Below are 22242 nucleotides of genomic sequence, written 5' to 3'. Positions count from 1 at the left end.
AGACCCGATATTATGTGGCATTCTCCCAGGTGAAAAGTCTTACACAAAAAGAGGAACAATCTAAAGTGGTGAAAGCGTTTTATTTGGACAGATGACAAAAATAAAATATAAATAATATTATTAAAGTTTTTTCCATAAGAAAATAGTTTTCATTTCATACCTTTGCTTCTAAAAAAAGACACTAAGAAAATATCATAATGACGATGATGCTCGAGAAAAAAGCTTCAGCAAATAAGCTCCTCGCTTGGTTGGCGTGAAACCAGAAGAACTGAAAGAATATTGCATGTATAAAATATTGCACATTAAATCACCACAATTAACATTTCCAAACCTGCCCATTAAAACCGAACTTGGGAATTTAATGGCAGGTGCTAAACCATCATTAAAGCTACGACAAATAGCTGCAACAAATCCCCCCTGTGGATATTAAGCTTGTTAAATTAATGACTGGTCCGCCAAACTGACATCTTTATTTAATGCATCAGCCCCATCCTTTATTCACATTGTATTCAAGAGCCTCAAAGGGTAAAACTGAAAGGCAGAATATGGAATACTCTGAGGAAAACTGCCACTATGGAATGCCAGAACAGATGTGCATGCACACCGAATTTTTAAAATATGAATAATGTTTATCTTATGAAACATTATAATAAATTGGTGTTCTGCCTATTTCAGACACCGGTGACTGGGGTCAGTTTAATCCTGTGCTAGAATCATGACATGAATGCGAAAACCTCGAGTAATTGAAGACAGATGGGAATTTCTCCGTGTCTTGTTTGTTCTGTAATCATCCAATTTACAGTCATGGTAAAAAAAAAAAAAAAAGAGAGAGAGAGAGAGAGAAAGAAAAACAAACAAAAAAAGTAAAGTACACTAACTTTGACTTCTAAGGTTTTATGTATCAGGACATAATAAAAACCACCTGCTCCTTAGCAGGGCTCAAAATCAGATTCAGATGGACTACAAAACATGACATATTACACAAAAACTAACCCTTAAATGCAGAAGCAGTATGTACACCCTTACTGCTTACATGTGAGTTAAGATGCCAATGAGGAGAAAGCAGCTGCTAACCAATGCATTCGATGAACTGATCGTCATCGAGTGTGAGCCCCTATGTGACACGCAAGTTTTGGCAGTTTTCTATTGTCTGGTGTCTTCAGCTGTGTGTTAACACAAAGCCAAAGAGGAAAGACATCAGCGATGATCTTAGAGAAGAAACTGTTGCTGAGAGCTGCTCTACGGTAAGGATGCATGTTTTTGTGTGTGTAAGTGTGTTTGTTTCCAAAGCCGGCCAGTGGGCCAGATTGGAATCTTTTCAGGCTGATTCTGGTCACTGGGCCAATTCTGGCCCGCGGGCCTTGTGTTTGACATCCCTGTTCTATACAGTCATTAAAAATATTCACAGGTGCCAATCTTCCCAGGAGTGGACATCCCAGCTAATTCACTTCAAGGTCAGGCCGCTACATCTCAGACTCTACAAGCCTCAGTAAACTGGATGGTAGCACAATTAGACAGAGACTGAACAAGTGTGGCTTATTTGGAAGGGTTGCAAGGCAAAAGCCTCCTCTCATCCAAAGTACTTAAGCATGGCTTAGGTTTGGAAAGCTATATCTGAACAAACCACAAGATTTCTCGAACAATGTGCTTTGGACACATGAAACCAAAGTGAATGTTTGGTCATAATCCACAGTCTCACGTTTGTCAAAAACCACACACAGCATATCAAAGCTCCTTTGTATCCCAAAATATTCTACAGTCAAATGTGAGGCCATCTCTCTGACAGCTAATGTGGGGCTGAAACTGGTCGTCCTTTTGTATAGAGAGCTCACGGTGAGCTCAGTGACTGCACAGTGTCCAGGTCCTGTGATCATCACCCCTCCACTATGGTGCGGTACTTGGCAGCCTGTATGAGGTCTTCATGCTTATATGCTGTTTGGTTTTCACTAAACTTGGGACAGGACAATGATCCCAAACATTCCAGCAAATCTACAACAGAATTGCTGAAAAAAAAAAAGAATCAAGGTGATACAGTGGCCCAGTCAAAGTCCAGTGCTGGACAGGATCTTAAGAATTCATCCAGAAGGATGTGAGACTGAAAAGTCATACAACTAATTTCTAGTTATTGCTGCTAAAATAGGTTCTTAAAGCTATTGACTCTTACTAACCTACTGAAATTGGCTGTTCTACAAGTGGCTTCTACCTTTTGACTTGTTTTTTGCTAAATAAATAAATTTGATTTGTTAAATGTATTTATTATCCTAACACATAAAATATAAGAAGTGACAGAGGATGTACTTTCTTTTTACCGTAACTGGACAGGAAAATGACTGAACACACAAAGTTTCCATCAACTGAATAAATCATGTAGTTTCCATGATTTGCAGCGGCAGCTCCGCAAACGCATTCAGATTTGTTTTCATATCCTTCGTTTGTGTTCTTGAGAAGGAGATTGCTTTTGTTTTTTTCATGTAATAATTTCCATCCACAGATGAGCCTTGAGCAGACCAGTTAACAGAAGATCACCAGAGCTACCGGAACTCAGCACTGCTTGTTTATCAAAACGTTGAGTCCTTTTTGGTTCTTTGTCTTAAACGCCATAACAAAGTGGTGCGGGGCGATCTTTCCACGGCCCTCCTCGTCCACCTGGCCCATGAAGATGTAGTTCAAGCCTAGTGAGGTCACACAAAAAAAACCTGAATGCAGTGGCAGAATGGCAGAGACATTCAGGGAGGCCAAAATGTGAGAATCTGCCCACAGCAGGTCTGTATACTATATGTTTATATGCATACATATAAACTTACAGTACTTAGAGTTGAATTGACTGTTTGGACAGTGAGTTCTGCCGCTCACCTAACGCCTCAACTGAGAGTGACAGCGCATCACAGGAGGCAAACTCAGAGCCATAAGTTATTCAAAACAGTCAACCAGCATCTATACAATGTCATCATATTGCAGATAATAACCGGGGGAAAAAATTATATCGGGGACACTGAGAAAAATTTATTTCATCTCTACGCTGTACACTCACCTCTTCTGATAACTGGGCACTTTTTGCACAGGATAACGATCTTGGTGCTCATTGTCTTTCCTGCCTGCTGGATTGCCAGGTTGCCTTCTTTATACACGTTGATAATAGAGACGGTGGCGTGCATACTTCCACCTCTAATCACCGCTGTAATAACAGTTCCAGTTATCACTGTTGTAAACACAAAAAGCAGATGAAAAATTACTGAAACATTTCTTAGAAAAATAGTGTATATAACTCCCAAAAAAGCCTATACAGACAGAATACATACATGTAAAATCCACAGATACATTTTCTTGTATAGAAAACTACAACTGCAATGGCTCCCGCAAGTGCTACAGTACCTCAGTCTTCTTCCCGTCACCTACAACTGGGGGTTTCTTCCTGTTAAAAGGGAGTTTTTCTTTCCCACTGTTGCCAAAGGTTTTGCTCATATTGTTTTGCTCTGATTGTTTGGGTTCTCACTGTATTCTCTGTACTATTGTATGGTTTACCTTGCAATGTAAAGGCAACCGTTGTTGTGATTTGATTCCTTAAAATTGAATTGAATTGCTTTAAAGGCGTCTCTTCTGCAAAAAGTGGAGTTTTACTTGGCCTCCAACCTTGTGCAGACTATAATATCCAACTTTGCTGGTCTTGCTTTGTCTTGGCACTTGTTCTGGGGTCTTTAGGCACATCTCTCACTATTTTTCTTTCCAGATTCTTTGAAATTTTTAACTTCTTACCTCTGCCAACATTGTTCTGTACTCTGTGGCTCTCTTTGAAATTCTTGATGATGCTTCTCACTCCAGTTTTAGACACTTGGAAACACTGTGATAACTTTGTATATCCACCTCCTGCTTAGTGAGCCTCAACAATTCTTTTTCTCAAGTCTAAAGTGATATCTTTTGTTTTTGGCATCATGCTTTCTCAAGTGATAGCTCAAACCCTTGCTGAGGTTTATCTACTCTATGTAAATTGGAAGATAACCCTCAGTTTTAACTTGATTGTACAAGTTTTGAGCATTACAAAGTAAAAGCACATCACTGCACAGCAGTGATTGTGCTATGGCTCAATAAAAAAGTCTGTTTGTATAATAATACTGACCCTAGAAATGTTTGGGTTTTGTTTTCTATGAATTAATTAAATTGTTGTGTGCAAAAAGAAACTATTTATGCTTTCTAAAGAAAACCAGAATGTTCAGAAATGCTATGTTGAACATCCCTCTGTTAATAAATTATGGCAACTGCCAGTACTAGCCCCTCATCCTCACATTCACGTTTGGTTATCATATTCATATCTGAGAGAGCTGTGAACAATATGTGCGTGCTACATCTCAACTCCGCTTCTTTGAAGTGCAGCCTGTCTTTAAAAATGTCACTGTGGATTAACAGCATAGACTCTATACATTTCCTTTCAGGCTGTGAGCGCTACACCCTTGTGACCTTTTTTTTAAAGCTTCCTTATCCATCTATAAGGTAAAAGCTCCCTTTAATACAACATCAAAGAATTCCAACTCTATCAAACAAGAGGAAATTGAACGTGGGACATCATTAGTGTCACACAGACAGAAAGAAATCAAGGCGATAACGTCATTATAAATCATCTGACAGTTTAACTGCTCAGAGCAGAGATACTTTGCTACTTTGTTCCAGGTTTATTTTCCTGACTGATTCTGCTTAAACAATGCGACCAGTGTGCGGGGTGAAGTTTCAGCCATTTCCTGTTTAGACAGACCAGCTCTCACAAAAGAAAAACATACAGTTTTGCCGTTTGTTTCCACGGCTGGTGGAGAAGTAACGTTTAGCAGTGACAGCTGAGTGATACTGGAGCCGGTGGAGTGGAGGAGGAGGCACGGCTCATTCAGCATGAACAGGATTCTTTAACCTGATGGTACCAATGCGTCTGGACTTCACATGCTGCCTGTTTCATTTCCTGACAGGGATGAAATTAGCCAGAGGACTGCCTGTTTTAGTCGTGCTATTATATCTGTTGCTACTGTTACATAAACCAGCGAGCTGTATTTGATGATTTAATGTGTAGATGCCACATAATTTGATTATTTTAAAATACCAGCAGTGATTGGACCAGCTATTTTCAGCCTTGTCATGTCTCGTCTCCCTGTTTCATTCAGATGCGCCGATCACATAAAAGCGACTTTTTCTGCATTCGCCGCCACATCACTCGTCTTTCCTTTTTTCCCCCTTTTCCTCGACACAAACCGCATGTGTCAGATTGCCGAGGCTGAATAAACGCCTTCATTTATTGCCGCTTTGCCTACAGTCAGTGGCTGAGTATGAGTGTGTGTTTAGACTACAGGTAACCGTGGCCTACTGTATGCAATCATTCACTTCTTGACAGGCTATCAAGGAAGTCTTTGAGATGTGTAAGGGAAAAACAATCACAGAGCAAAGATAGCAACATAATCAGGACTATAAACTGCTACTTAAGGGGAGTTTTGGCTGTCAGCATGGGGTCTACTCATATATATCTTCAGAGAATCTGCAATTCAAGCTGTTTAGGATTAGTATTTGTGAAAGCAGATATGTTAAATGATACAAAAATGGCTGGAATTTATTAGTGACTATGGCTTAATGTGGTTTTTGATAAGTTACAGTAAGCTTTTATGTTCTCACCAAAATTGCTGGAGCAGTAATTGCTCTCAAGCGTTCCTTGTCTTTTGCATTTCTGCCGGCACAGGGCAACAGAGTACTTCAGAGCTGCACAGAGAGAAAAAGAAACACACACACACAAAAATCAGCCTCTGTAATTTTGCCCGCCAGTGACGCGGGCATGTAAGTTATGTTGCCATCTGCTTCTGCTGCAGCCTATTTACTGAGTATTCTTGGTAACACAAGTGTCTCTACAGATGGATGGCTGTCAGTATCACAGACAATAGCTCGATTATGTGGCGAGGGAACGTCTGTTTTTGAAGTTAAAGATAGAAGAGAATCCATAAAGGAAAGAACTGAGGCTTGAAGTAAATACAATGTGACTGTGCAAATATTTTTCTTACTGTGGAGGGAAAAGTCGGGTGAGAGGGGGAGATAAGCCAACCAGAAAGCAGTGACACAGCATGACATCATAGCGGGGGGGCGCCAAAATAACCTGGCCTGAGTGACGGAAAAAAACAACAATGTGTGGGAATGCGAGTCTGACTATGAAAATGAGCTGTGATTGCAGGTGCAGACGCACGCCCACCCCTTGTGTTATGTACAGTTTACACAAGAGAAAAGTCTTATGAGCATAACACATAGTTTTAGCATATGCTGTGTTACAACATGTGCTTGGCTGCATCTGTAATTGGACTACACTTTCCAGTATGTTCTATTGACTCACTGGCTGACTGTTATAATCTATTTACGTGAGCAGAGCATTTGCTCTTATGTGAGCCACATGTGTGGGGACAGTAGCAGAATGCATGGCCACAAGCAGCACACTGTACTACTACTTAAGCACCTCGCTCTTTCCTTCTCTTGCCTACATTTGCTATTGGAAGCAGATTTTAGATCCTTCTCAAGTTGAAAGAAGGAGATAAAATCCCACATGTTATCAAAGAATCCAGCAGCACAAAGCAAATACAGTCAAATCAGCTAATGCAGATATTAGAAGTCTGTGGATGTTAGAAGTTTTTTAATGGTTTCTATTGAATATAAGCTGCTACCTACGTATTGGCCTGGTGGTGACTGGCTGTGTGGTAGTTGCAGGCAGTACTGTTGTGGTGGGGAATTTCTTTGGTCTGAATTTGTAGTGCCCAATGAAGCCGTCGGCAGTCAGGCTGAGATCTGACAGGAACTGGATTAGGAGCTGATTCCCCTCCGACAACACCGGCCTACAGAGCAGCACGGGAAAGCAGACTGAGGATGAACTGAGATGAAATCACATGATGGTTTAGTGAAAATGAACTCTACAGCATGACAGAAATCACCTACGCTGGGGGGCTGTCTCCGCAGTATTTGCCAATCCTCTTCGCATCGTTTATTTCCGGCCCGTTGAAAATGGAGACGTGGTCGTAGCGGCAGTAGTTGTCTCGTTCCACATCGAACTTCTCGAACTTCACCTCAATAATCTGCAGCAGGAGACAAGTTATAAAGTATTCCTCTTTTTTCTAGCAGAAGCTTATAACAGGCCCTAGGGTGCATCATCTGACTAAAGTGTATGCTGTCATTTTTGAAAAGATATACTCCACCTGCGACTCACTGAGATTTCTTAAAAGAACGGCTCAGGTAACTTGCAATGTTTTATTTCAATAGAGTGTTATTCCGCCACTGGCATTTACTCATCATTGATATAGAGGGAAAACATGCATGGAAAAATGACTAGATGAAAAACTTCTGTATCTTCATTTATTTACAAAACTCTGTTTATCTGCTGTGGATAGCTTCTCCAGTTTCCTCAGATTTTCTAAGCACACATCACACACCATGTCAAGATATGACAATTTTCCTCTAAAAACTCTTTGGGAATCACTCTGTTGTTACAAAAATACTATATTCTGCCTGTCAAACTGTGTTTGATATTTGAATGGTGCACAGATATTGTGGCCTAATAAAGAAACAAACAAACAAAGATATTCCCCTGAAAATGTTCAGGTACAAGGACTGGCCTGAAAATGAGTGAAAAAGCAGCCAATGTTCAAAGAAAGCCTTTGAAAACCCTCCAGAAAGCCTGAAGAAGTATTGCTACACAGCACTTGAGAAGACAGTGTCTCCTTGGAAGCAAAATATAAAGAAATTAGGAGTGACTCAAAACTTTTGCACAATCTCCTGGAATTTCAGTTCATTTGAGGCCAGTTATTCAGATAGAAACATTTGCATTTACTAATTTTTTTAAGTAAAAATTTTAATGTATGACCTGGTTCTTTGGTGCTACTATATGCCAGGAGCAGGTCACTCCAGCTGGGTAGTCCTTCTCAGGCCAGTTGGGTGTTTTGAAAGTCCCAGAGGGCTTAACCAGCCTGCCTCCACAGTACTGGTCCCCTGAGGAGAAATGACTGAAGTTAGTGCTAGGATTACACAATTAATTAGCTAAATTCTGCTCCTGTTATTGCTTGAATGAAATAATGAATGTTATTTAGCAATCTTTTAAAAGCTATAATGGTGAGTCAGTAATGTGCTCGTGTTATTAACTGCGTCTGGGGGCTCTCACTGCCTTTTTGTCATTATGAACACCATAAAAAGCAAGTCTGTCATTAGTCATCTGTGGGTTTAAAAATAACTGCCATCAGAGGAACATCAGTTCAGAAAAAACACAAACTCTCAAAGGATCGAATCGCTTAAAAACACGCTTTCCTTATGACATATACTTTAACTGATTCTGCCTTTCCAGCATGTAAAAAAATACATTTAGCAAATTGAAGAAAACAAATCTCTACAAATGGGTGACACGTGGTGCAGCAGAGTTTTAACCATGTTTAAAGACAGGATAGCAACAGTCTCTCTGCCGGCGGATAAGAGCCTGGCTGACTGGTTAATTGACACTGTCCACTACAGCTGTCAGCTCCTACGGTACAGAAAACCAGACATTAAACTTCTAAAAACAGTAGATGGCCCAGTGAGGAAAAACGCTAAAGGCTCTAAGTGAAATTTCTGACCTTTGCCTTGCAGCACAATAGCCAAAAAACATGAGAAATTCCACATCACAGTGCGAGAAGAGTTAAAAAGCAGATTTCTTTTAATCCACATGGACTTTTAGCCCACAGACCTGCTCTTACTGAGCACTACACGAATGGATACATCCTGTTGTTTTACTGGGTGTCTGCATACAAACAAGGTAAGATTTACTTCTTAGTAACATTACAGAAGCTCCACATATTTCTGCATTACATGCTTGGATAGCAGCAAGATGTTCTGCTACCCTTGCAAACTTGGCACCTTTGACTAAGACAGCTGTGTTAAGAGGAAGCATGCCCAAGCTTCTTCTTCTCCCCATGTTTTCTTACCTCGCTCATGTGTATGGGCAGCAGAGAAAACAGCCAGGAAGCCACTCCCAGCAGTGTTGGCATCGGATACCATCTGCAGGAGCATCTTGTTGCCTGTGGAAACAAGGGCTCCTGGCTTGAACGTTCCACAGAAGCGACCCAGTCTCTGTCCATTGACATGGCCGCTGTAGACATCCACATAATCATAGCGACACAGGTTGTCGTTCTCCAGATCAATGAAGCGGAATGACAGTACCACCACCTTGCCCTCCGGGACCTGGGTGGGGAGTTGGAGAATGCTTAGTTAAATTATTATTATTATTAGATGGCATAACAAACAAAAGAGCATAGACCTAAATACTGAATATTGTTACTTTAATACTCTCAAACATTTAACCTAATTGTGCATTTTAACCCAGCTTATGCCGTTTTTCCAACCTAATCATCAGCTTCACTGCAATAAAGTACAGAAACATCACAGAGCCACTCAGCAAAGATTGCCCTAAGCTAACTGCGGCTGTGGTTAACTATTTTTAGAAGGAAATTAGGAGTTTGGACTAAGACAAAGATTGTCATACTGTATTTATTTTTAATGAACAATGCTTTATCACTGTCATCATATGCTATGAATGAAAAACAGAACTGGACTCACTGTGATTCTCCACACACATTTGGTATTTGGAGGGTAAACTCCTGGGTACCCCTGGCTCCCGATTACTCCAGACTCTCCTGTGATGTTTCCGCCACATGTAAAGATTGGTCTGAGGAGAAAGATATTTTCTATACATATAAATAAAATAATAACGGTGCATTACAGCAAAATTTAAAAACAAAGTTGATAATATCCATTGGATTCAGTGCATTCAGTTCCTCGCCACATGTCCCGAGGCAGCCCATACTGCACAATATTCTTCCAACTCCAGTCATCTGACGGTGATTTTCAAAAGGCTAAATGGGATCCTTACTTTTTTAATCTAATAAATCTTTCAAGAAAATTTGAGTTTGGGGTAAAAAAGTTAATAAATAAGTACCTCTGCTGGGACTGCGCACAGACTTCTGTCAAGAACAGTAGAGTCCATGCGCAAAAAATACTGCATGTTCTCCACATTGTTGGGAAAACGGAGCAGGAGCTTCGCCTGTTTTCGCCCGGTGGCGTGAATGGCATTGTGCTCAACAGGCTAAAACGGAGGGGAAAAGTACCCAGGAGCTCCTGTAAGGACTTTCAGCAACGGAAAACTCAAGCAAGCAGATGAATATAGCGTTTGTTCTGCGTGGTAGGAGGGACGGGGCGCAGGGTGCACATTTCTTTTTTTTTCTTTCTTTCTTTCTTTTTTCCCTCAGGGGGGGTTAAAGACGCGCTGGGAGGGGAGGGAGTGGGCGCTTGCATTAGTTGGCTTGAAAACGAAAAACCTTTAAGGAGATGGCATGAATATACTTGACTCCAGAAGTTATCTATGCATGGTTTCACATTCCGATCAACGTGTATATTTCTGAATTCAAATACCTGCATGTGCCTAAAGGTGAATGAGGCAACTTGTGTTGTGTTCTCCAATCTTATTTTTTTATTTTATATTTTATATATCTCTATAAACTGAATACAAAATACAATTACATGAAATATGGCTTGTTAGAGTTGTGTGCTGCAAAGGGGTCATCTGAGGATTGAAAGAGAGCACCACCTGCTGGACAAACTATGGTGTAAGCAATTTTATTATCACTCAAATTCCAATTCAAAAATGTGCTGTTCTCTCCATCATATTATGTTGTTTATTTGATTATATAATTATTATTTCTATTTTAGATGTTACCTATTTGTCCATTTGCATTTCTTGAAATGCTCAGTCCATGTCATTTGTTTTTAAATTTCATGAATAGTGAAATTACCTTATTTTCTTGCACTGGTACACGTGTGGTAATATTTAGGCTCCTTCATTCTTTGTTTATTTACCCTGATATCTTAGTCTGAATCTGCAGTTTGAATTATACGGAACCTGCATGCTGATTATGGCATATACACACCATTCACATCGGAATTTTCAGTGGGGACAAAAACAAACAAACAAAAAGGATAGAGTGAGATTGAAGTCACTTAGAGCAGCAAATGAGAGTTTACGGAAGCGTAGAGCTGCCACCCAGGCAAAAGAAAAATACAAGTGTATCACGTTATAAGGTGAAAGGTTTATTGTTCTAACAAGATACTTTTCCTGTTTGTACAATATACTATCATGTTTGCACAATATACTTTTCACGTTTGAACAACATAATATCACGTTATTACAATATACATAATTATCACGTTCGTACAATATAATATTTATATTGTGCGAACGTGATCCTATATTGTACGAACGTGATCCTATATTGTACGAACGTGATCCTATATTGTACGAACGTGATAATTATGTATATTGTAATAACGTGATATTATGTTGTTCAAACGTGAAAAGTATATTGTACAAACATGATAGTATATTGTACAAACAGGAAAAGTATCTTGTTAGAACAATAAACCTTTCACGTTATAACGTGATACACTTGTATTTTTCTTTTGCCTGGGTGGCAGCTCTACGCTTCCGTAGTGTAATAGTGGTATTAATTTTATTAATTTATACATATTTATAGTTTTAGTACGTGATAGAATTTTGAATCCTTGTGTCGCGCTTGAGAAACTGAAAGAAGAGAGATGGGAAGCATCGGCGATTCTGTGATTGATTGCGACGCCTGGAGTTTCACAGTTGCCACTATCATCAGCTCGGCGATCGATTCATTTCAGTTCCACAAAAGATGGCGGACCGAACGCCTGGTGGCTCTCAGAAAGCTAGCGCTAAGGTAAACTTATAGTTTGTAGTTGTTTTAGCTCACTTGCACCTGTTGTAATGAGAACTGTGCAAATAATCTTGTGCTTGAACAGCACTAGCTGTTTGCTGTAAAAGACCACAACAGGGAGTGTGCGCAACAGTGTCTGCTAACACTGCCGCGCTACGGCTAACTGAGGCGCCGCAGCCACACTGGCTGGTTTTAGCTAAGCTAAGCTAATGTGTTGGTCACCATAAACTGGATTAATGGAAGCAGTTATCACAGGAATAAACTTGTTCGCAAATCACAAGCTTTACACGTGCATTGTCTTCTGGATGACATACAGTGGTTGTATATTTCAGTGTGGAAATAGTAAATTAAGCATTTGGGAGCTGGGGCCTAACCGTCATTCGCCGTTTAGCGCAATGCATTCAGTCCGTGGCGCTGCACCAAAAGACGACTTCTTAGGCCTCTTGTTAATTTAGCTAATTTCTTAATCTTTCCTGGTCTCCAGCTGCAGCTTGGTCGTAAATGTGTAATGTATTATACTTAAATAATTAGTGTTAAATGTCTGAGTAACGGTTGCCGGCGCCTATTTAATACAGCCGACTTTATAAACCAGCGGCTACAGTCCGCGCTGAAGTTACCCGTTTACGGGATAATTGTTAGGCATATTAAATAATAATAATAATAGCAGGACTCAACATTACTTGAACAAGTCGTGGTTGTTTCCAGTTATTAAATAGTCGTAATGTGTGCTTATTAAATACCTGGTGAAAACAACCATACTTTGTTGACATGTACAGGCGCTGCTTGAGAGCAAACTGAAGTCTTTCAGCATTGGCAAGATGGCAGTGGCAAAGAGAACCCTCAGCAAAAAGGAACAAGATGAAATAAAGAAAAAAGTAAGTATGGATTTTCCTTTTGCACAATATTCTCTGCATGAGTAATAGCTGTTAGAGATTTATATGATTTATTTACTTTGACACCTTTGTGCGCGTGTGTGTTCAGGAAGATGAACGAGCGGCAGCTGAAATTTATGAGGAGTTTCTTGCTGCTTTTGAAGGAGGAGGGGAGGGAAAAGTCAAAGCTTTTGTCCGTGGTGGCATTGCAAATGCAACGAAAGGTATACGTTTTGCATTATATATTTCTCAAACTGATTGCAAAATATGCAAATGTTAAAGAACAGTTCACCAAACCTTTTTTACTTCGGAAATTGAAACAGTAATGTGATTGGAGGGCGAAAACTAAAAAAAGGTTTTCTCCTTGCAGAGGAAGCGGCTGCTGATGACAAGAGAGGAAAGTTGTACAAGCCTAAGTCACGTTTTGAGACCCAACCAAAAAGCATCCTGCCTTTGGAAACTCCGCCACAATTTTTAGCATTAGACAAACGGCATGTAAGTACTGTTTCTGAGAATGAGAAGCATCTCGTCTAACTTTTGCATTGAATAACACTTACCTGGTTTCCTCATTGTAGGGCTTAAAGAAGAGCAGTGAAAAGGAAAAGAAGAAGAGTAATTTGGAGCTCTTCAAAGAAGAACTTAAACAGTAAGTTTTAACACAGGAAGGTGTTAAAATATTTTAGTGGCAGAGATTAGATGTTCCTAAGACTTTTGGTGTGGTTATTAAAGTTGTAATATATTAAACACAGATTTTAATCAGCTGTGATATGTGTCTGTGTCTTGTAGAATACAGGAAGAGAGAGATGAAAGACACAAGATGAAAGGACGTGTTAGTCGCTTCGAACCGCTCTCTGGGACAGATGGAAGACGCTCCTGTAAGTGTTGTTTAAGTCGCGTGACTGCCTTACGTGCACTAACTTGGCCTGACAGGGCCCTTTCCTGCCTTACGCCACCCTCTGTCCCTTTGTCCACATCTACCCTGAAACAAAATTTATACTGCTTTTCTGCTTCTTTTAGCGGATGGTTCTTCACGAAGAAACCGTCCGTCCAGTGGTAATTTTGACTTAATATAGTGACCGTGAATACCTTTATCTTGCTAAGAAAATAATGTTGGTCCTGTCAGACAGCAGCAGGAAATTCTTTTCTTTTCTCTGTGTCTGCAGTTTTGGATGACTGTGCACCAGGTTCCCATGACGTTGGAGATCCATCCACTACTAACTTGTACCTTGGAAACATCAATCCACAGGTTTGTATCTAAACATGCATGAAGTGGAAGTAATGTAAAGCATGCCATAAAAGGAGGGGCTTAAGCATGTTGCTATTCCTTCAAAATTTGCTACATATGCCCTTAATTCAGAATGGGAAATATTTATGCAATGTCTGTGTTTCTCAATTTGTATCATTTACTTCATAGATGAACGAAGAGATGCTGTGCCAAGAGTTTGGCCGGTATGGCCCGCTGGCAAGTGTGAAAATCATGTGGCCGAGGACAGATGAGGAAAGGGCTCGGGAGAGGAACTGTGGCTTTGTGGCTTTCATGAACAGGAGGGATGCAGAGCGAGCACTCAAAAACTTAAATGGTACGAATCTCGAATTCTTTTATTAAGTTGTTATATTACATCCTTTTATCTTCTTTCCAGTTCACATGTGCGTGTATAATTTAATGCACATTTACTCCCATAATAGGAAAGATGATAATGAACTTTGAGATGAAATTAGGATGGGGAAAAGGTGTGCCCATTCCACCCCATCCCATCTATATCCCTCCTTCTATGATGGAACATACACTCCCCCCGCCTCCCTCTGGCCTCCCATTCAACGCACAGCCCCGAGAGAGGCTAAAGAACCCCAATGCTCCTCTGCTTCCTCCACCTAAAAACAAGGAGGAGTTCGACAAGGTAATTCAATACGTCAGCCTAGGATTTTCTCATGGGATATGGCAATGTTTTGTTAATTGTGGTGGTAAGATGTTAGTCATAATAAGCAAGTCAGTACAGGATTTAGATTTTGAATTAGTTGTTGTGTGTAAGAAAGTGTCATTATCAAATGTCAATGTGTGCAAAATGCTCAGTGTTACAAAGAGGTGTTACTGTGGTAAAGTATCAGGGTTGTTTGGCCTCTAGTAAAACTGACAGCAGGAAAGGAAAGTTATTGTCTTTTTGCACTTTTTAAATGCATTTTTTATATTTTTCACCTGTTGCCTTTGTAACAATACTCACATTCTATGTTTATTATCTGATGTGACTTCATATACAGACTCTGTCGCAAGCCATAGTCAAAGTGGTTATCCCAACAGAAAGGTACATGTTTTTCTTTTTTTTTTTTAAATTGGTGTACAAACTTAGAAAGAAAAAAAACATCCCATAATGAAACTAATACGTTTGATCATTTGATCACTGCATGCTACAGGGGGCTGGTCAGTGTGGATGAGCAATGGTTGAGGCAGCTGCACGGCGTCTTCATACTAGTACCTAGAATAATACTGACTGAAGTTTGTTTCACATCCCTCCATCATTCATATTTTCTTTACATGTGTAGCCAAACATCATTATAGATCTTAATAACTATGCTATTTAGAGAAAAATATCATTACTTTCACAGTCCCACTCCATACATAGACATTAAATCGTGTTTCTCAACTTTAGTGATGTTGTACTCTGCTACATACATGATCTGCTGATTCTAGATCCGTAGTTGTGAAAACCTGTTCTCTGACCATTGCTCACTCAGACCGTCTCCCCCCTTGGCCTCTGTCACTATGAGGAGCTCAGTAAATTTGGCTCCTGCTGACAAATCCAAACCTGCCATCATTAGTCTATATATGACCTTTGACATTGGCCTTGGTGAGCAGCACAAGTTGAACTGTCTGCAGCAGCGAGGGACCTGAAAAGCATCATGGGATGGATTGGGAAAGTATACAGAATTTTACCCCGTCATTGGTACGATCGGCTCCAATACAAGTAAATGTGATTTGTGTTGTCAAATGAAAGACATCCTTTGTCTTGTTGGCCACTTTAGGCTAATTGTATGCAGCCTGCACAATTTATTTCCTCTACAAATTATCACAGAAGAACTTCTAACGTTCCCATTTGCACAGTTTTAAGTCGGTACCAACTCCACTAGTAGATAACCCGTTTTAAGCCAAAGATCATGTACTGCTTTTTCACGTTACATTAGTAGGAAAGAGTGGGAATTGAAAGGCACTGTACTGACAAATATTCCTGTTAGTACGGTGTCTTATTAATGTCTCGCTCCTGTTGTTCCCAATTCCACTCACCCCCACATTGTGAAATTTGAACTTAAAGATATTTTATATGAAGGTTCCGAGCAGTGCAATGTAATTAAAAGCTGTTGCACTGTAGCTTCAAAGAACACAGGCATGACCTTAGTAGATGCAATAAAAAAAGCTTTTCTTTTCTTTTCCTTTTTTTTTTTTTTTTTAATTGACATGAATGTCGTACTGTCACAAAATGTTTTTATATACATATTTTTTATTTTTTGCGTGTATTCATTGATGTTATATGTAGGCCCAGAGGTGTAGCCACAGTGATGGTTAATTTATTCCTGGTCATGTGACACACTCTGACAGTCATCTGTTGTCTCATATTCCCCGTCATTTAAACCGTCGCTATAGTAAATAATAAATGGGTATTGTGGTAAGATTTTAGAGTGATTTAGCCATCGTTCTGTACCAAGTATATAATATCACAGTAGAAATTTATTATTCAGGTATAGGTCAATACAGCTGCATTTATGCTTGCAGCATTTCATTGTGTGACATAAATTGTCTTTGCCTAGTCAGCCTGTTGAGTGTGTCAGACCACCAAGAATAAATTAATCTTTAATTGGGAGGTTTTAGTAGTGTTCAAGAGTCCGTCCAGTCTGAATCCGTTTGCTTTAACTGTGTTTTTCTTGTAGGAATTTGCTCTCTCTCATCCATCGAATGATCGAGTTTGTGGTGCGTGAAGGACCAATGTTTGAAGCCATGATCATGAACAGAGAGATCAACAATCCCATGTACAGGTGAGCTTAGCTGCACAATAGAAATGTAGTGTTATTCTGTTAGCTAAAATTCTATGATGTGCTGAGTTACAAAGGTTGTGTATGTCTTTTTATGACAGGTTTTTATTTGAGAACCAGAGCCCAGCACATGTATACTACCGATGGAAGCTCTACTCCATACTGCAGGTTAGTTTTCTATCTTGAAAAAAGTTGCAAAATTTCAGGGGGATCCAGCCATTCCACTAAGTTTCTTCTTTTTATCAATGTGTTCACTGTGATTTATTACTTCCTCAGGGTGAATCACCAGCCAAATGGCGAACAGATGACTTTAGGATGTTTAAAAATGGCTCTTTGTGGCGCCCACCTCCTCTTAATCCGTACCTCCATGGTCCTTACGATGACGGTGAGGAGGAGGAAGATGAAGAGGAGGCCAATAAGAAAGGCTGCTTAAAAGAAGAGTAAGAATATTTGTTTATATTCTGTTACATCTATGTTGTATTTGCTAAATTGCAGAAGTTCTGAGGTCTTTACTTGAAGGAACACTGGAGTCATGCTTTGATTTCTAATTGGCTTTGTTGATGTTCCCACCTGCTCCAGTCAACATTTTCTGTAAATTATGTGAATCTCTGGCAGCTCAACTTGAATGAAGTGTTTCCAGCTGGGCGTCGTGTACCTGGAGTCGAGTGTTTTAACCGATACATTAAAGGATGCATTTTTAGACATAAGTTGTAGCGGCCGCCGTTTTCTTTGTGAGTATTTATTACACGGCGTGCTGCGGGGAAAGCCTGTTCTAACGTTTGAGTCTAAGGTTTATTTTTTAGCACCTGACTGCTCTTTTTTGCTTTTCATCCGTAAATAATCTGCATACTCTTTCACGTGATTCAGTTTATTTTGAAAAGTCTCAACAGGATCTTGAGCTTTATTGTGAAAGGTTTATGTGGAACATAAACAAGCGGACACGTGATGGTTTTACCGTCGTTGTTGCTAACGACAACGCATAAAAACAGGCACTTGTCCGTCTGTAGTGTGGTTATATTAAATATAAGAGAAAGAGATAACTTTAAGAAATTAATATAGCCACTACAGTGACCATCAAAACGATGAAAAAATATTGCCATAAACAGTTTATTTTGCGACACCACGAAACAAACGATAGCGTAAAATGAAACGATAGACGTTTTTATATCGTCATCCGATATATATCGTTATATGAACAGCCCTAGACAGATATGAAAAGTACAGTAGTGCAGACAACAGCTGGGTTAAATGCACTCTGTCCTCACTGTCCTTCATCTCTGCAGGGAGCGGGACAAACTAGAGGAGATGCTGCGTGGTTTGACTCCCAGGAGGGCAGATATTGCAGAGGCCATGCTGTTCTGTCTCAGCCATGCTGAAGCTGCTGAAGAAATTGTGGAGTGTATCACAGAGTCCCTCTCCATCCTAAAGACCCCTTTACCCAAGAAGGCAAGACATTGACCAAAAGAAGAGAAAGACTTTGATAACAACCTGTTTATAGAATTACCCGAAAACCCTTCCAGAATCATAAACTCCGGTTTGCTCTTTGATGTGTTTCAGATTGCACGGTTGTATCTAGTTTCTGATGTGCTGTATAACTCTTCTGCCAAAGTAGCCAATGCATCTTACTACAGAAAATAGTAAGTTATGTCGTTTGTATACTTGAACCATATTATCATCAATTTCACTTAGTCACTCCTTTTTTCCCAGGAAATAAATTGCTCTTTCCTTGTTCGTAATAGCTTTGAGACAAAACTCTGCCAGATTTTCGCCGACCTAAACGCAACTTACAAAACAATACAAGGTCACCTTCAGTGTGAAAACTTCAAGGTACCAAGTCTTGTTAAGTAAACTTCACAGCCTTGATAATTTATATAGTTAAACATCCAGGTTACTTAGCTCTTTTTGTCCTAATTCTTTTTTTTTGTGTGTGTGTGTGTGCGCTAGCAACGGGTAATGTCATGTTTCCGGGCATGGGAGGACTGGGCTGTGTACCCTGACCCTTTTCTTATCAAGCTGCAGAACATCTTCCTTGGTCTAGTAAACCTCGCTGTGGAGAAGGAGCCTGTAAGCCTTGTTGTGGAGGTAAGTGAGGCTTTATTATTTAGTCTTTTCAGTACCATTAAAGTTATTGTATTATTATTGCTTTGAAATTTTACCATGCTGCTACTAAATTTCCATGTTTTTTCTTTTTCCTCTACATTTGTATCAAGCCTGAGCCAGCAGACGACATTGATGGGGCTCCTATCGGGGATTATGTAGATGGTACTCCACTGGAGGACGTGGATGGAGTGCCCATTGACTCAGTTCCCCTTGATGGGGCACCAATCGATGGAGCCCCTCTCGATGACCTAGATGGAGTTCCTATCAAGTCCATGGAAGAAGACCTAGATGGAATACCTTGTGAGTAGTGCATACAATAGCAAAGCATGTTTCCAAGAGCTGTTGGATCCATCAATTTCCCAGCGACTCAGTTCTTTTCTTTTTTTTCTTCTTTCTGTTAATATAGTGGATCCGTCCAAGGATGCTCCCTTCAAGGTAGCACCATCGAAATGGGAAGCAGTGGATGAGGCAGAGTTAGAATCTCAAGGTGAGGCCTTTTAAAGTGTCAGATTAGTTGTTACCTACATTATGTTATCATAGCTGGCGTGAGGGTTTTGCAATTACTTGACTCATATAATTGCCTTTGTTTGCTCCTCAGCTGTGACAACCTCCAAGTGGGAGATATTTGAGCAGCCAGAAGAAACAAAAAAGTAAGGTTTTTTTTGTGTGTGTGTGTGTTTGCCTTTTGAGTTTGATGTTTTGTGAATGCCTTGACACGCCTTTGTTTAAAAAAATTAATTGTGTTCACCTCTAAAGGGATGATGCGGACAGTGATGAGGACAGAAGCCCTCGTTCAGAAGATAATCAGAGCTATTCCAACCCAATCAGAGATGACTCTGACTTTAAGTCAAAGATGTCTGAAATGAACGAGGAGAAGCGCTCTAAGCTCAGAGAGATAGAGGTACTCCCCCCCCTTCTTTATTTATAAAGTTTTGCATGTGTAATTTGACATATCAGGCCCAATACAGCAAGTACCAACCGATACAAAGACATATATCAAGACAGATTAGGCCATTAAAATTCGGATGATAACAATAAAACAGAAAAAAAGAAAAACATAACATCTTCCAGCCAACGTGATTGGGCTGGAGGGTGAGGAGCTTTCCAAGACAGCAAAATTCGACCTCGTGCCAGCAGTGAAGTGAAAGCGATAATATCCAGTTGCTTACGACTAAGGTTTAGGGTGGCGTCCTCAGAAACACCAAAAAGGGCAACTAGTGGGCATGGCTTGAGAGTAACGCTCAAAACATGAGAGAGCACTTCAAAGTAAAAAGTCCAGTATAATTGAAGTGACGGGCAGGCAAAAAACATATGAGTTAAATTGCCGGGGGATTGTGTTGCATCTGTTGCACAGGTCAGGAATGCCGGGGTATATTTTAGATAGTCTAGATCTTGAGAAGTGTAATCTGTATACCGTCTTAAACTGAATAAGGGAGAGTCTTGCACATGAGGCTGAGGAATGAATTTTGTCAATTACTTTGTCCCAATAACCTTCAACAAACTGAAAACCCAGTTCCTGTTCCCAACTCGAAGCAATTTTCTCGGTTGAGTAATTGCCCGATGCCATAATTAAAGTGTATATTTGTGATATTAGAGCCTTACTGTGAGGCTTCAACTGGAACAAGTCTTCCCACCAAGGCTTGAGAGGCTGACTTGGAAACTCTGGCAAGATAGAAGATGCACAGTGTCTTATTTGAAAGCAGTGGAACAAATGATACGAGGGCAAATCATACAAAGAACAAAGGTCACTAAAACTGAGAAAAATGTTATGTTTAAAAAGTCATAAAACCATTTGATACCTTTTCTTGCCCATATACGGAAGGAGTCGTCCACCAGGGACGGGGGGAAGAGGTGGTTGTTGCAGATTGGGGTCAGAGCAGAAGCAGAGACTGAATTGAAGTGACGCCGGAATTGATACCATATTTTTAAAGAGCCAATTAGAACAGGGTTGTCTGTGAATTGTAACAGGGAAACAGGAAGGGATGAAAATAATAGTGCTGAGAGTGAGGAAGAGATAGAGGTACTTTACAGATACCACAGACCTCAGACTGCACATGGCAGTATACAACAATAGTTGATTGTATTTCTCCATGCAGGTTAAAGTCATGAAGTTCCAGGATGAGCTGGAGTCTGGGAAAAGACCTAAGAAGCCCGGTCAGAGTATTCAGGAGCAGGTGGAACATTATAGGGACAAACTACTACAAAAGGTGTGTATTGGATCAGGTGTACTTAAAGTTTGGAAGAAAAATGCACACTTTTGATCATTTATTACTGGTTTATAATTGTTACATGCCGTGAAAAAAAAAAAATCAAAACCTAACAAGAGATTTTTTTTTTTAATCCCTTTAGGAAAAAGAAAAAGAAAAACTGGAGCGGGAAAAAGAGAAGGAAAAGAAAGAGAAGGAAAAAGCTGAGGCACGGTTGAAAGAGTTAAAGAAGGAAAAAGAGAAGGAGGACACACCAACCAGAAAGGAGAGGTCAGACACTTGTTTAATTGCTGCGTGCTTTCAGTGATTCAAAGTGTGGATCTAGGGTTTTTCTTTTTTTCTTTCATTCATGGAACATTGGATTTATTTAATTTCCTGTGTGACAGATATTTGTCCCCTCCGGTTGATAGGAAGCGTCGTCACAGTGGATCACCGAGCCCAACGCGGAGCAGCAGCAGACGAGGCCGGTCGTCCTCACCTCGTTCAGAGCGGTCCGAAAGATCAGAGCGCTCCGACCGATCATACTCTAAAGACACATCCTCACGTTCTTCTCATAAAGACTCTCCTCGATCCAGCAACAGAAAGTCATCCAAGAGGTAAGATGGTGTTAAGCGCTACTAATATTAACATTTTAACATACTCAATGTGCTTGAAGTGGTCACTAAGAGTAGTAAAGTGCTACATATGTAGTCCTGGACCTGAATATTCAACAAATTTGATATTTGCTTTTCTGGGTATTCCCATTTTTTGTTTATTTTTGCCATTTTCTTATTTAGATCACCGTCATCACCTCGCACACCCAAACGATCCAGGAGATCGCGCTCCAGGACACCCAAGAAATCAGCTAAGAAATCCCGCTCCAAATCAAGGTCTCCACATCGATCTCACAAAAAGTCAAAGAAGAGTAAACACTGACATCTTTTTTTTTCTTTTCTTCCCCAACTCCTCCCTCCTATTCTCTGCGCCATGTGTATAAAAATTGACTGATTTGGCAGCTGAAGATTTCTGCCCTGATGTTAAAGTGAGGACAATGAAGTGTGGAGGGTTTTGCATGGGTTTCCATCTGGTGTACCAGATAGATGGCGCCACTGCTGTTTTATATTGTAAAAAAATAAATAACGTGCTTGTGTTTCCTGATTCCCATCACCTCCAAATGGAATTCATCCATGTGGTAGACCACACCTGTAAAGAGTGTGACGACAATAGTCTTATTCATGCTGTCATTTTCTGTTTTTGTAGTTCACATTAAAAATAATTCCTAATAAAGTGATTTTTTTTTTTTTTTAAACA

General features: G+C 40.1%; 2 protein-coding genes across 5 annotated transcripts; one reads left to right on the top strand and one right to left on the bottom strand.

Annotated features, from left to right (window-relative positions):
- Nucleotides 1-73: 73 nt before the first annotated feature.
- pcolce2b (procollagen C-endopeptidase enhancer 2b) lies at nt 74-10290 on the bottom strand. The gene is made up of 9 exons (XM_080864754.1): nt 9959-10290; nt 9580-9688; nt 8949-9204; nt 7862-7986; nt 6940-7076; nt 6676-6839; nt 5644-5727; nt 3032-3199; nt 74-2672 (listed from the first exon to the last, which is right to left on the bottom strand). Exons 1-9 carry the CDS (start codon nt 10090-10092, stop codon nt 2542-2544), a joined length of 1308 nt encoding a protein of 435 aa, XP_080720880.1. The 5' UTR covers nt 10093-10290; the 3' UTR covers nt 74-2541.
- A 1328-nt stretch (nt 10291-11618) lies between these two features.
- Nucleotides 11619-22218, top strand: u2surp (U2 snRNP-associated SURP domain containing). 4 transcript variants are annotated; one of them, XM_080864748.1, is made up of 26 exons: nt 11619-11756; nt 12530-12628; nt 12735-12849; nt 12996-13120; nt 13201-13271; nt 13412-13500; nt 13643-13678; nt 13789-13871; nt 14040-14205; nt 14312-14523; nt 14882-14925; nt 16544-16648; nt 16747-16813; nt 16922-17085; nt 17929-18091; nt 18203-18282; nt 18385-18472; nt 18590-18727; nt 18856-19045; nt 19152-19232; nt 19344-19395; nt 19502-19646; nt 20842-20952; nt 21095-21222; nt 21339-21548; nt 21729-22218. In XM_080864748.1, exons 1-26 carry the CDS (start codon nt 11712-11714, stop codon nt 21865-21867), a joined length of 2946 nt encoding a protein of 981 aa, XP_080720874.1. In that variant the 5' UTR covers nt 11619-11711; the 3' UTR covers nt 21868-22218. The 4 variants fall into 4 exon arrangements, with proteins under 4 accessions (XP_080720874.1, XP_080720875.1, XP_080720877.1 ...); XM_080864749.1 differs by having other exon boundaries at nt 11620-11756; nt 21363-21548; XM_080864751.1 differs by lacking the exon at nt 13643-13678 and having other exon boundaries at nt 11620-11756; nt 21363-21548.
- The last annotated feature ends 24 nt before the right edge of the window (nt 22219-22242 follow it).

The sequence above is a fragment of the Rhamphochromis sp. 'chilingali' genome (assembly GCF_963969265.1).
Source record: "Rhamphochromis sp. 'chilingali' genome assembly, chromosome: 18".
NCBI lineage: Eukaryota > Metazoa > Chordata > Actinopteri > Cichliformes > Cichlidae > Rhamphochromis > Rhamphochromis sp. 'chilingali'.
Note: the sequence above shows the minus strand (reverse complement) of the source record. Positions and strands in the feature narration are given on the sequence as shown.

Coding starts and splice junctions, on each gene's coding strand:
- pcolce2b (XM_080864754.1), bottom strand. CDS start 10,092: ATGCCATTCACGCCACCGGGCGAAAACAGGCGAAGCTCCTGCTCCGTT. Junction 9,205..9,579: donor AATGTGTGTGGAGAATCACA/GTGAGTCCAGTT, acceptor CTCCCCACCCAG/GTCCCGGAGGGCAAGGTGGT. Junction 3,200..5,643: donor TTACTGCTCCAGCAATTTTG/GTGAGAACATAA, acceptor TGTTTACAACAG/TGATAACTGGAACTGTTATT.
- u2surp (XM_080864748.1), top strand. CDS start 11,712: ATGGCGGACCGAACGCCTGGTGGCTCTCAGAAAGCTAGCGCTAAG. Junction 14,206..14,311: donor AGCACTCAAAAACTTAAATG/GTACGAATCTCG, acceptor CTCCCATAATAG/GAAAGATGATAATGAACTTT. Junction 18,473..18,589: donor TTCAGTGTGAAAACTTCAAG/GTACCAAGTCTT, acceptor TGTGTGCGCTAG/CAACGGGTAATGTCATGTTT.